This window comes from Saimiri boliviensis, chromosome 19 (genome assembly GCF_048565385.1).
Source record: "Saimiri boliviensis isolate mSaiBol1 chromosome 19, mSaiBol1.pri, whole genome shotgun sequence".
NCBI classification, from domain to species: domain Eukaryota; kingdom Metazoa; phylum Chordata; class Mammalia; order Primates; family Cebidae; genus Saimiri; species Saimiri boliviensis.
Window position 1 is genome coordinate 30,410,979 of NC_133467.1, and position 12,361 is coordinate 30,423,339.

The 12,361-nt window shown below is 43.4% G+C and overlaps 1 protein-coding gene across 2 annotated transcripts; it reads right to left on the bottom strand.

Annotated features, from left to right (window-relative positions):
• Nucleotides 1-1,410: 1,410 nt before the first annotated feature.
• Nucleotides 1,411-10,355, bottom strand: FCGR2A (Fc gamma receptor IIa). Of its 2 annotated transcripts, XM_003943372.4 has the most exons (7): nucleotides 10,251-10,355; nucleotides 9,798-9,818; nucleotides 9,220-9,477; nucleotides 5,668-5,922; nucleotides 4,806-4,928; nucleotides 3,635-3,672; nucleotides 1,411-2,066 (listed from the first exon to the last, which is right to left on the bottom strand). In XM_003943372.4, the coding sequence occupies exons 1-7, from the start codon at nucleotides 10,333-10,335 to the stop codon at nucleotides 1,893-1,895; spliced, it is 954 nt and encodes a 317-aa protein (XP_003943421.2). In that variant the 5' UTR covers nucleotides 10,336-10,355; the 3' UTR covers nucleotides 1,411-1,892. The 2 variants fall into 2 exon arrangements, with proteins under 2 accessions (XP_003943421.2, XP_010329541.2); XM_010331239.3 differs by lacking the exon at nucleotides 4,806-4,928.
• Nucleotides 10,356-12,361: the final 2,006 nt, after the last annotated feature.

Consider the following 12,361-nt stretch of genomic DNA (forward strand, 5'->3'; position numbering starts at 1 on the left):
CTCCCCCACATCCTATCCATTACTACCTTCTCAAAATTTTCATCAGTGAAAAGAAACTGACCCCAGATAGCTCAGTATACCCCAACCAACACAGCCCTGAAAACGTAAACAGAATGTTGTGGTTATAATGTTTTATTACAAAAATAATATATGATCATTATTAAAAAATAAAGAAAGAAAATAGGTCATTAATAATTCCATTACCTTGAAACAATCACTTTCAATTTGTTATTAGAGATTAGTCTATTTTAACATTTCTGAAATCATATAGACTTACATGATTGTTTTCATGTAACCTGCGACATAAGCATTTCTCATGTTGCTACGATCTATTAATTGTATTGGCTATGTGGATGTGGAACAGAAGATTCTTGATATCAAGAGGGCTGAGGCGCAGAAGGTGCACTCGGTCATCTGGGACCGTATTATCTGTGGCTTTCAGGACACGGAGCTTCAGGGACTCAGATGACTCTGGAAGAGTTCTTCTCTTTTGGAACTGCAGCAACCCCTCGTCTTCCCCAAGGGGAACTTAATCCAGGAAATAATAAATCCTCACCTCTCTAATTCTCTTCTAATTCTCTTCTCAAATCCCAGGCAAGACAGTGGAGACTTAATGTGGTTCTGGTAATTGAGCTGTTCTTCTGGAGCTTCGGACTGTATACACAGTGAATAGGTGATTTTGTTCTCAGCTTGGAAAAGGCAGAAACTAGCTGTAGGGTTCCACAGAGAGGGCATAGGAAAGAAGATGTTTAAGAGGCCAGGCATGGTGGCTGATGCTGGTCATCCCAGCACTTTGGGAAGCCAAGGCAGGCAGATCACTTGAGGCCAGAAGTTTGAGACCATCCTGGCCAACATGGTGAAACCCTATCTCTACTTGAAAAAAAAAATACAAAAATTAGGTGGGCATGATGGCACATGCCTATAATCCCAGCTACTTGGGAGGCTGAGGCACAAGAATCACTTAAACTTGGGAGGCGGGGTTTGTAGTGAACCAAGATAGCACCACCGAACTCCAGCTGGGCGACAGATTAAGACTGTTTCAAAAAAAAAAAAAGTTAAAGTAAAAATTTGAGGAACAATATACTTTTAAAAAGTAATTTGAGGCCGGGCGCGGTGGCTCAAGCCTGTAATCCCAGCACTTTGGGAGGCCGAGGCGGGTGGATCACGAGGTCAGGAGATCGAGACCATCCTGGTCAACATGGTGAAACCCTGTCTCTACTAAAAATACAAAACATTAGCTGGGCATGGTGGCTCGTGCCTGTAATCCCAGCTACTCAGGAGGCTGAGGCAGGAGAATTGCCTGAAGCCAGGAGGCGGAGGTTGTGGTGAGCTGAGATCGTGCCATTGCACTCCAGCCTGGGTAACAAGAGCGAAACTCCGTCTCAAAAAAAAAAAAAAAAAAAAAAGTAATTTGAGTAAGGAGCAATTCATGAATTGGAGTAAGGAGCAATTCATGAATTGGGCAACACCAAACCAAAAGAAGTTTAGTGTTCCAGTGGCAAAATGTCACAGGCAAGTATTTATTGGGAAAATGTGGAAGCACAATAAAGACATTTAATTGATTTTCAATTACATAATTGTTTGGGGGGGCGGGTGTCTTGTTAGAAAGTCCTTAGCCACATAATTATATCTTAGTAGGCTGCTTGTAATTGGCTGGGGTTGTCTTATTTCTAACATAAACAGTTAAGTTTTGACTATGCTTCTAGTATGACCCCAGTGAATTTTGCTTATGTTTGTAGTTTAAGCAAAGTTAAAGCTATTTCTAAGGCCCAGGTGGTTTTGTTTGCTCAGGAATTTTTCCAGTCTCCATTTCAGTTTTGCTTTAACAATTCCCCTCTTTTTGTTATCCACTCAGCAAGCTGAGACTGTGACCACATGGCACCACGTTACTCTCAGTGATTACTGTTGACATAGTTGTTGGAAGGAAGAGTCAGGTAGAGGTTCTTATCGTCTTCAGCAGGTGCCCTGGGGTTCAGAGTCATGTAGCCGCCGTCAACCGTTTCATAATCATTGTTGGTTTCTTGATGTTGTCTCGCTCTGATGGCAATCATTTGACGTCCAAGTGGCTGCAGGAAAGCATTTAAAACTCATAAGGGACTTCAATGCACCAGGGAGGTAACTACAATAACTATAAGGAGAATAATAGCCAAGGATTGAAAAATTCCTCTGAGCAAAGATTCTCGAGAGCCAAGACTTAACCAACTGAATAAATTAATGAATATAAATAAATATTAGGTAATGAAAAACTCATATTTGTTCTTTAAAGTCTTTTAAACTTTAGGAGGCTATTGTTTTGGACTAAGCTCCTGCACTAGCCCCAAACAGAATGGATTAAAAATCAAAATAGAATCACCCATGCTAAAGTTTTAAGTCACCAAACAGAAATTATATTGTTATCTGGCCTTTAGAAAAATCAGGAGAGAGAGAGATAACAACCTAATTTCCCAAACAGGCCGATTTCAATTGGCATGTTTTAATTCTTACAAAAAACTAACCTGATGTTAATCAACTAGTTATTTATTATTCTGTTTCCCTATTCCTCTCTTTTGCAACTTTAACCAACTTTAAAATAGCCAATCCACTTTAAATTCTTTGTTTCTGCTTTCTTCAGACCTTTTTCTGTCTTTGAAGCCAACCTCCTCTGCTGTAACTCACTGGAAACCTTTTTCTAATTTAAGGAGGCAAGTGTTGCCCAGTCCTAGAATCACCATAAAGCCAATTGAGATTTTTAAGTATTTCTTTTGACATCAGTGGGAACACAAGCTCCTCCTTGTTAAGCTGCGAAGGTATCAAGAACTTCTATTTTAGTGTGTTGTTGAGGCTAACTTGGCTCATTTTCTATTGTATTGCTTCAGAGGAATTCAGGGTATTAGTCTATTAAAAAACTGAAGTTAATATTTGGAGCAAATTATGATCTTAGTTTTTGAGTTTAGAGGGCAGCTAGGTGAAACAATTTCTAGGTGCAAGTTTGAAGCAAGTTTAAATGGTGTACTGAAGATGGCAGTTGCAATGTGATGTGATTTTCTGGTTTGCAATTTGAATGTCTCTGGTTATATCATTAAATATTCTGGTAAACTTTCTCAGTGACTCATATAGCAGCAGGCATTGAGATTGTCCTTACGTGCTCTGTTGTTGTGACTTTTCTGAAGCTTACAGACACCCGTTTCAGTTTGCAGAGCTTTGGAAAAGGGCAGTTTTAGTTTTTAATTGAAAAAAAATTCAGGAGTCAATCCAGTTTATAGGGAGATAATAAAACCTCAAAGAAAATGAACAGGCCTAGAATTCGACAATGAGTGCACAATAGTTTTCTACTAAAATATAATTGTTTTATTCTGGTGAAAAATATTTTCATTTTCCATTTTTACCAAAAATTAAAGTTGTTTGTTTGTTTGTTTGTTTTTCAAAAAATAAATCTAAGTATTACCTATTTTCGGTTAAAATCCAACTTGAATTTCACTTGCGTTTGCAGTTTAAGCAAAGATAAGGCTATTTCTAAGGCCTGGGTGGTTTTGTTTGCTCAGGAGTTTTCAGGCCCAGTCTCCATTTTAATTTTGCATTAACAAAGGCAGAAGGTGAGGAAACAGGGGAGAAGGGATGGGGTGGGGAGGAAAAGGAGGTGGCTGGGATTACTCACCTCAAATTGGGCAGCCTTCACAGGATCAGTGGAACTGGCTGTGGGGGAAAAGAAAAAGATTATCCAGGGCACCGCAAGGGCCTGCCCATGCTGATGCTGAGGCTGCAAAACCATAACTAGACTCAAGGCAAGGACTGCTGACCCCTTGACACAGTCCTGTAAGGCCAAGGGCTAAGTAAATATGGCTTCATGTACCCACCCTTGGGGTCGCCCAGCCACAGCCTTCCCCACGGGCCACACTGGCAGAGGGAAGCAGTCACTTGGGCCACATTCTTTTCAGGGAATTGCTCTGAGTTTTCCTAGAAGCAAACCAGGCAGCTTGGGGATCTGAGATATTGGGGAAGAGGTAGGGGAGGGGTGTTCGGCATCAGAGTGAAGGAAAGTCCAGATTTTTGCTGAGCATATCAGGGAGAAAAGGATGAGGGCCATTTCCACATTGTTCAAATTTAGTGCATCTTTGTTGGAACTTTGAAGAATATGCTATTCCATGACATTAAAAAGGAAGACAGAATGAGAGTGAGAAAGAAAAAGAGGGAGGGAGGGACGGAGAAAGGAAGGAAGGAAAAGGCTTTCTCTGGTTAGTGTTCAAAACATACCTAATTGCCTCAAGGAAAGAAGAAAGGAAGGAAGGAAGGGGGGGAGGGAAGGAAGGAGGGAAGGAAGAGCTTTCTCTGGTTAGTGTTCAAAACACATCTAATTGCCTCATGATTTTGCCGTGAACTGACTTAGCCAGTGTGAAAAGCAGCCTCAGTGTCTGAAAGCCACATTTCTCAGGCAGTTGGGAGGAGTCTGAGACAATGCATCTAGCCTCTTCTTTCACCCCTTGAACACAGAGTCTTTACTGCCATGCTCCAAATTCTACAGCAAACCATATTCTGAATTCCCATTCTAATACAGTCCCCAACAATCCCAGCAACCCAGCTTGCCTTTTGGGAAACAATTTTTAAAAAATCATTTGTGCAGCCCTAGTGCCCAGCTGCATAAATGCCTTGTGAAATGTGCTTACACCAGTGTAGACAGAACCACACAGCAAGGTGGCTAATCCAGTTGCTTGGACTTTTTTTTTTTTTTTTTTTTTTTTTTTTTTTTCCAGATCTTCTGGCAATGTCTGGGTTTAGGGCCTGGGCCAAGTGGAAACTGATAACAAAAGGGACCAGGAGGAGCTACTAACCCGAAATCCGCTTTTTCCTGCAGTAGATCAAGGCCACTACAGTAGCAATAATGGCCACTACAGCAATCCCAGTGACCACGGCCACAATGATCCCCATCCGCGAAGAGCTGCTCACTCTGGGCACTAGGGAAGACAGAACTCAGGACGGGTAGCACTCTCCTTGTCCCATCTCCCCCCTCCTCCAGTGCTATGTCCCAGTGCTTGTCACTCAAAGCTCTTCTGTGTCTGAGTCACTCACCAATGCAAGACTCACCACATCCTGAGCTGCACCTGCACAGGGTTTCTGTGGCTGGACTTGTGCTTCCTCCCTACCCAGGTTTCTCCACCAAACTAATAAAAGTGCGCTGGTGAGCATGCAGGAGCAGAGAGAAGAGTTCCCCTTAGCCCTCCGGGGCAGTGGGGGAGGGTGGCCCCATAGCTTCCCATAGCTGGAGGGATCATTACTCTATGGAGCACAGCCCTGAACAGTCCATGACATGCCAGGCCTTCTGGAGCGAATGGCTATACCATGAGTCATGAGGAGAAACGAGGGGAACCTCAGCTCTTAAGAATGCCCAGGAGCTTAGGGACCCTCTGCATCAATGAGGGAACTCTGCTCCGCTGCCATCTTTAGTCTGGGGCCTGCATTTCAAAGTGGAACAACAGCCTGGCCACCTATTACTTGAAACCTGAGGGCTCCAAGCTCCGGCCCTTACTCCCGCTCATTGGCCAATACTTAGCCGAGTCTCCACAACTCTCCTCTTTGCTCCAGGACCCAATTTTGCTGCTGTGGCCTTTGTCAGGTCTCCATGTAGGCCCATGTGACCTTAGCCCTTGTCCAGCCCCTCCTCTCTCTCCCTACATCTTGGCAGACTCCCCATACCTTGGACAGTGATGGTCACAGGCTTGGAAGAGTGCGGCGTGTGGCCTATGTTTCCTGTGCAGTGGTAATCACCACTGTGACTGTGGTTTGCTTGTGGGATGGCGAAGCTTGTGTCCAAATGGGAAAATTTCTTGGATTTTCCATTCTGGAAGAATTTAACTTTGACCAGAGGCTTGTCTTTCCAGCTGTGGCACCTCAGCATGATGGTTTCTCCCTCGTGGAACTCCAGCCTAGGGGTCTGGATCGCCAACCACTCTGAAAGACACAAATACGAGAAGAAAATGTTGTAAGGTTAGACTTCAAGGGTTTTTCAGTCTCATTCTCAGAGGTACACTACTCACAGAACTTGACATGATGTCTGGCAGTGAGACACGAAGATGCTTCACGACAGATGTGAGCATTCTCCTAGAGGCAATATATGCTATTTATATCTATGGGTCCTCTAAAACACAGAAGTTTTCAGAAGTTTCAAAGATGTAGAACAGATATTTAAAACAATTCTGAGGAATTTAAAATACCATGTTTGAGCAGATAAATGAGTGCATTTCAGTAACTACAGAGGTTACTAAACAGGACCTGAAGCCATCCCCAGTTTTTGTGGTCTGGGGATTACTAATTTAATGATAAATTTTGTACAAGCTTTGGGAAGTGAGGGTGGGCAGCCACCAACTGTATTTGCAATAAAATAGAGCCTCTTTTTCCCTCTTTTTTCCACATATTGTTGCTGGGTTTTGTTTTTTGTTTTTTTTTTTTGAGACGGAGTTTCACTCTTGTTACCCAGGCTGGAGTGCAATGGCGCGATCTCGGCTCACCGCAACCTCTGCCTCCTGGGTTCAGGCAATTCTCCTGCCTCAGCCTCCTGAGCAGCTGGGATTAAAGGCATGCGCCACCATGTCCAGCTAATATTTTGTATTTTTAGTAGAGACGGGGTTTCACCATGTTGACCAGGATGGCCTCGATCTCTCGACCTCGTGATCCACCAGCCCTGGCCTCCCAAAGTGCTGGGGTTACAGGCTTGAGCCACCACACCCAGCATTTGTTGCTGGTTTTTTTTTTTTTAAAAAAAGACCCTTAATCATACCTCACCCGCCCTGTCTTAGTCTGTCTTAGGCTGCCATAACAAAATACTATACACTGGGTGGTTTATAAACAGCAGAAATTTATTTCACCCTGTTCTGGAGGCTGAGAAGTCCGAGATCAGGTACTTACAGCTTCTTTGGTAAGAGCCTACTTCTTGGTTCACAGAACTGAGGCTTCTTGCTGTGTCCTCACATGGTAGAAAAGGCCTTTGAGCTCCCTTGGCCCACTTTTATAAAGGCACTAATCCCATTCACAAGGGCTCTGCCTCATGACCTAATCACCTACCCAAAGGCCTCACCTCCTAATACCATCATCCTAGGGGTTGCTATTTGATTAATTCACATCATATGAATTTTGGGGACACAGAAACATTCAGACCATACCACACTCTCAATCTTCCATCCACATAAGAAATGAAAAGGTATGACTTTTGAATTCACACAGGTGAATTCAACATTCAGTTGTGACTCTGAATAAAAGGAATTCAAGAAAAAATTTAAACTTAAAATCACTTTTTCCTTTTTGCCTACAAACATCCTCACTCCCAGTAATTCCTTCCCTTCATTGATGGCAGAGTAATCAGATTCCAAAATTCAGCTACCTCAGAAGACAAATCTATTAACAAAGTTTCAATAAACCTAATTAAGAACAAAATCAAATTGCTCTATCATAGAAATACATATAATTTATTCTATCTTATTTAAATAAAAATTTATTTAAGAAAACAGTATTCTATATATGAAAGGCCAGGTACCGTTATTGAGATGGCATAAAATAGAAACTAAAGGAAGGATTGGGATTTTGGCTGTGCTCTTGGGTCTAATCAGCTTCATTTCTTTGTACAATGGATGGGTGGGACCAGGTAGTTTCTCTGTAAGAACACTTCAGATCTCAATTTTTTTTTTTTTTTTTTTTTTTTTTTTTTTTTTTTTTTTTTAAACAGAGTTTTGCTTTTTTGCCCATGCTGGAGTGCGATGGTGCGATTTCAGCTCACTGCAACCTCTGCCTCCCAGGTTCAAGGGATTCTCCTGCCTCAGCCTCCTGAGCAGCTGGGATTAGAGGCATGTGCCACCACACCAGGATAATTTGTATTTTTAGTAGAGACAAGATTTCTCCATGTGGGGTCAGGCTGGTCTTGAACTCCTGACCTCAGGTAATCCACCCACCTCAGCCTCCCAAAGTGCTGGGATTACAGGTGTGAACCACTGCACCCAGCCCTCAATTTTTATTATCTATATTTTTTTCATTTTCATAGGAAGGGTTAGAAGTACTATCAGCTGTTTCTGGGAAGCCAATACAGAGAGGAACTATGATGTCATGGGCAGCTTCTGAGGTTGACTCAATGTTTATTCCGCTTCATCAACAGAAAATGAATCCATTGCCAGGATCTCTCTGCTACAGCAGCAGCCTTAAGGACCACAAAACATCACCTTATCTGTGAACAGGAGAATCAAAAACACTGAACGTTTACCTGTGACCATCGCTGGGGTTTATGCACCAAGAGTGCAGCTCAAGTAAAAACGATAGAAATGTGCTTGTATTTTCAGACACTGGAAGCAGGTAGAAAGAGTATCGAAGCCAGGCTTGGTGGCTCACGCCTATAATTCCAGCACTTTGAGAGACTGAAGAGGGAAGATCACTTGAGGCCAGGAGCTCAAGACCAGCCTGGGCAACATAGTGAAACCCTGTCTCTATAAAAAGAAATAAAAATAATTAGCTGGGCATGGCGGGTGGTGTGCACCTGAAGTCCCAGCCACTTGAGGGAAAAGAAAGAAAGAATATTATGTTCTGGGAGCATTTTGTCTACAGTCTTTTTAACTGAACACTGTCAAATATTGACATAAACCTAAATCAGATTATGTTACTCCTTTAATTAAAGCCATCTCAACTTAGGAATAAAAGTCAAAATAATTGCAGCAGCCTACCAGCCTCTGCTTGACCTCCCCTCACCCTCTCCTCACCCCTGACTTCATCTTCCAGGCTGAATTCTGCACTCCAACCTCCTCACACCTGTCTGGCAGCCTTCCGCCTTAGGGCCTTTACAGGTCTAGTCCTTCCAACCTCTCTGCTTTACCACACAGCCTCAGGCGAAAGGTCGTTTTTTTTAAAGTAGGGATTTCCTTCTGCTTCTCTCACACTCAGCTGTCTGTGGCCTTGTAACCCTCTTGCTCAATCAAGACTGAGGCAAAAACAACCTAACATATACTGAGGAAATTACCAGCAGTTCCTCCCTCCCCCACCACACATGCTGAGCAAAGTGGGTGGGTGAAATGGGGAATGGATGAGATCAACAGTGCTTCCCAGTTGATGAGATAAGGGGGACATGTGAAGTGAATACTCGTATAAGAGACTAACTGGAAACAGTGGCTTCCAGTAAGCAAGCTACCCCCCTTTCCTGTAAACCTCTACCTGTAAACAGATTTCAACCGTCCTGGCCCTCCCAGGTCCACCCCAGGACCTTCCTCCACTGACCGGAAAGCACAGTCAGATGCACGGGATCGCTGAGGCTGGTCCGGCCGGTCTGGCACCTGTATTCCCCGCTGTCATTGTTGTTGGCCTTGAAGGTATAGCTGGGCTGCATTTGGGTGGGGATGAGATTCCCATTGTGGAACCACTGAGTGGAGTCGCTCTCAGGGCTGTCAGCCCCCTGGCACGTCAGAGTCACCGAGTCCTCCTGGAGCACGTTGATCCAGGGGGGCTCGAGCTTCAGCACAGCCTTCGGGGGAGCGGCTGAGAGGCAGAGAGTGGAAAGGGATGTAAATAAATAACCCTGAAGGTACTGTGGATGCCAAAGGAACTCCCAAGGGAGGTTAGGCACCAAAGAATCCTACTGTAGACTCAGTTCAAGATCTGTACTTGGAGCAGCCTCGTTCCCTTGGGTCTTCAGTGGATCTAAGAAGCAAATCCCAGACCGCTAACATAGGGGAACTGCCCATGCTGAACCCAAGCCTGATTCTCAGTGGCACAGGCATATCCCCCCCAGAGTAAACACAGCATCATATTATGAGGAAATAACACTGTCAATACAGGGACGCAAAGAGCATACTCACCAGCTTGACTGTCTGCAGAAGCTGTAAAACAGAAGGCAGTGGGTCAACACTGAGCAGAAGATGGCTGCAAATTTAGCGGCATATGTGAATGGGGCCGGGAGGTGAGCTTAGACTCCTCCTTCTCCAGAACCCATCTCAAGGTCCTGTCTTCAGTTATTCTCTTATATGAGTATTCACTTCACATGTCCCCCTTATCTCATTCCCTGTCCCTCCTCATGGCTACACCGTACACATGAATGTTTGGTGCAGAATGGACTTCCCAGGTACTATGAAACTAGCTCTGAGTTCTGACCTTAGGAACCACTGGAATACTTAAGAATTCAGGGTTCTTTCTCCTCTTTCAATCTATTGTCTGCTTCCAGGGCTCAGGCCTGCTCCTTACCACACTGACGCGTGGAGTCCCGGCAGTAGGAGTGGCTGAAATTGCCCTACTTCGGAATGACCCTCACTCACCCAGCAGCAGCAAAACCGTCAGTAGTTGAAGCAGCCACAGGTTGCCAGGACATACGTTCTGAGACATTTGGGTCTCCATAGTCATCCCTCACTGTGCCAAAGTCTAGTGGGGTTTAAGAGAAGAGCTTAGAAAAGAGGAAGGAAATGGTTTCATCTTCTTGTGCAACTGTCATCAGTCCTCAATTCTGTTTCTGCTAACCAATCAGGAACAATTCCAGGTAGGAGTTGAGTCGGCTTTACAGATAAATGTATTATGTACCCCCTTGCGTCCTTGTGAAAACTCCGGGAAGGGGTTGCTGTTGTGCTGGCCAGTATACTTCTTGTTAGAGTATTCTTTTTTTGTTTGAGGTAATTCCTGGTCAAAATCTCATCCAGGCTGGGCGCGGTGGCTCATGCCTGTAATCCCAGCACTTTGGGAGGCCGTGGCGGGTGGATCACGAGGTCAAGAGATCGAGACCATCCTGGTCAACATGGTGAAACCCCGTCTCTACTAAAGATACAAAAAATTAGCTGGGCATAGCGGTGCGTGCCTGTAATCCCAGCTACTCAGGAGGCTGAGGCAGGAGAATTGCCTGAACCCAGGAGGCGGAGGTTGCGGTGAGCCGAGATCGCGCCATTGCACTCCAGCCTGGGTAACAAGAGTGAAACTTCGTCTCAAAAAAAAAAAAAAAAAAAATCTCATCCAAAAGGCATTAGAGCAGTTTGCTTCCAACAGGAGCCAAAAACGACCAGCAATGCAGCCTGCTGGAGAAGTGGGTGCCAGAGCCTGAGAAGAAGATAATGTCCAGCTATTTTTACCCAAAGTAGAAAATCACCTTGTTGGCCAGGCACAGTGGCTCAGACCTCTAATCCCAGCACTTTGGGAGGCCAAAGTTGGAGGATCACCTGAGATCAGGAGTTTGAGACTAGCCTGACCAACGTGGCGAAACCCCGTCTCTGTTAAAAATACAAAAATTAGCTGGGTGTGGTGGTGGGCACCTGTAATCCCAACTACTCAGGAGATTGAGGCAGGAGAATCGCCTGAACCTGGGAGGCAGAGGTTGCGGTGAGCCAAGATCGCACCATTGCACTCCAGCCTGGGCAACAGAGTGAGACTCCGTCTCAAAACAAAAAAGAAAAAGAAAATTACCTTGTTTTTCACAATAGTTTCTCCTACTGAAAGTCTCTTTCCTTGAAGCTGAAACCTTTTCTCCCCCAGAAACTGTAAGTGGTTTTCCCTCTATGTTTTCCATTACAGAAATTGTGAGGAACTGCCCATGCAGAGCAGTTGATTTACACACACATTTATATATTTCAAAAATGGAACACAAATAATAGGGTTATAAATTGGCGAACACTTTTGAAGGGGATTTAGACACTATTTATTAAAAATTTGAAATTTGTAAGTCTGTCACCTAATAATTCCATTTCAAAAAATATATCCAATAGAAGCACTTAAATGTGAAAAAAAATCAACAAGAGTATTCATTGCAGTATTGTAATATATAAGGAGAAATGTCAAGATTAGAAGATAATAGAGACAGTTCAAGACCTTCTGGGGTAACAGAGTGAGATCTCATCTCTATAAAATTAATAAAAAATAAAATGAGGATTTTATTTATTAAATAAATAAAATTTATTATTTTTATAAACTTAATAAAATAAAATAGAAACTGCCTTATAGAGTTGTTTTGAAGGTTAAATAATGTCAGGTAAATTAATTGTATAAAGTACTTATAATAGACACTAACAAAAATATCAGAAAATGTGATATTTTCTGATAGTTTAAATAATTTAATTACTATCTTTATGCCAGTCTTTTATGGATGGGCCTATGAGAAGACAGTGATACCCCTGTATTTAGATGGTGGTATTTTACCTGAAAAGGGTGGTCATTCCCAGTGTCTAAAGAAGAATGTTTCCCAGAGCAGAGATTCCAAGGGAAATACCCACACACTGAACATTAAATGTACACTTCATTACTACACAGGCAAAAGAATGTTATGCTCACATATGCAGTTGCAATGGAAGCAGAAAACTGTTCTCAGGTCATCTATACTCTGCTCATCCAAGAGATATACTATACCCCACCTCAGTCCAACTGTAAAATTTCAGGACAATGATTTTGTACC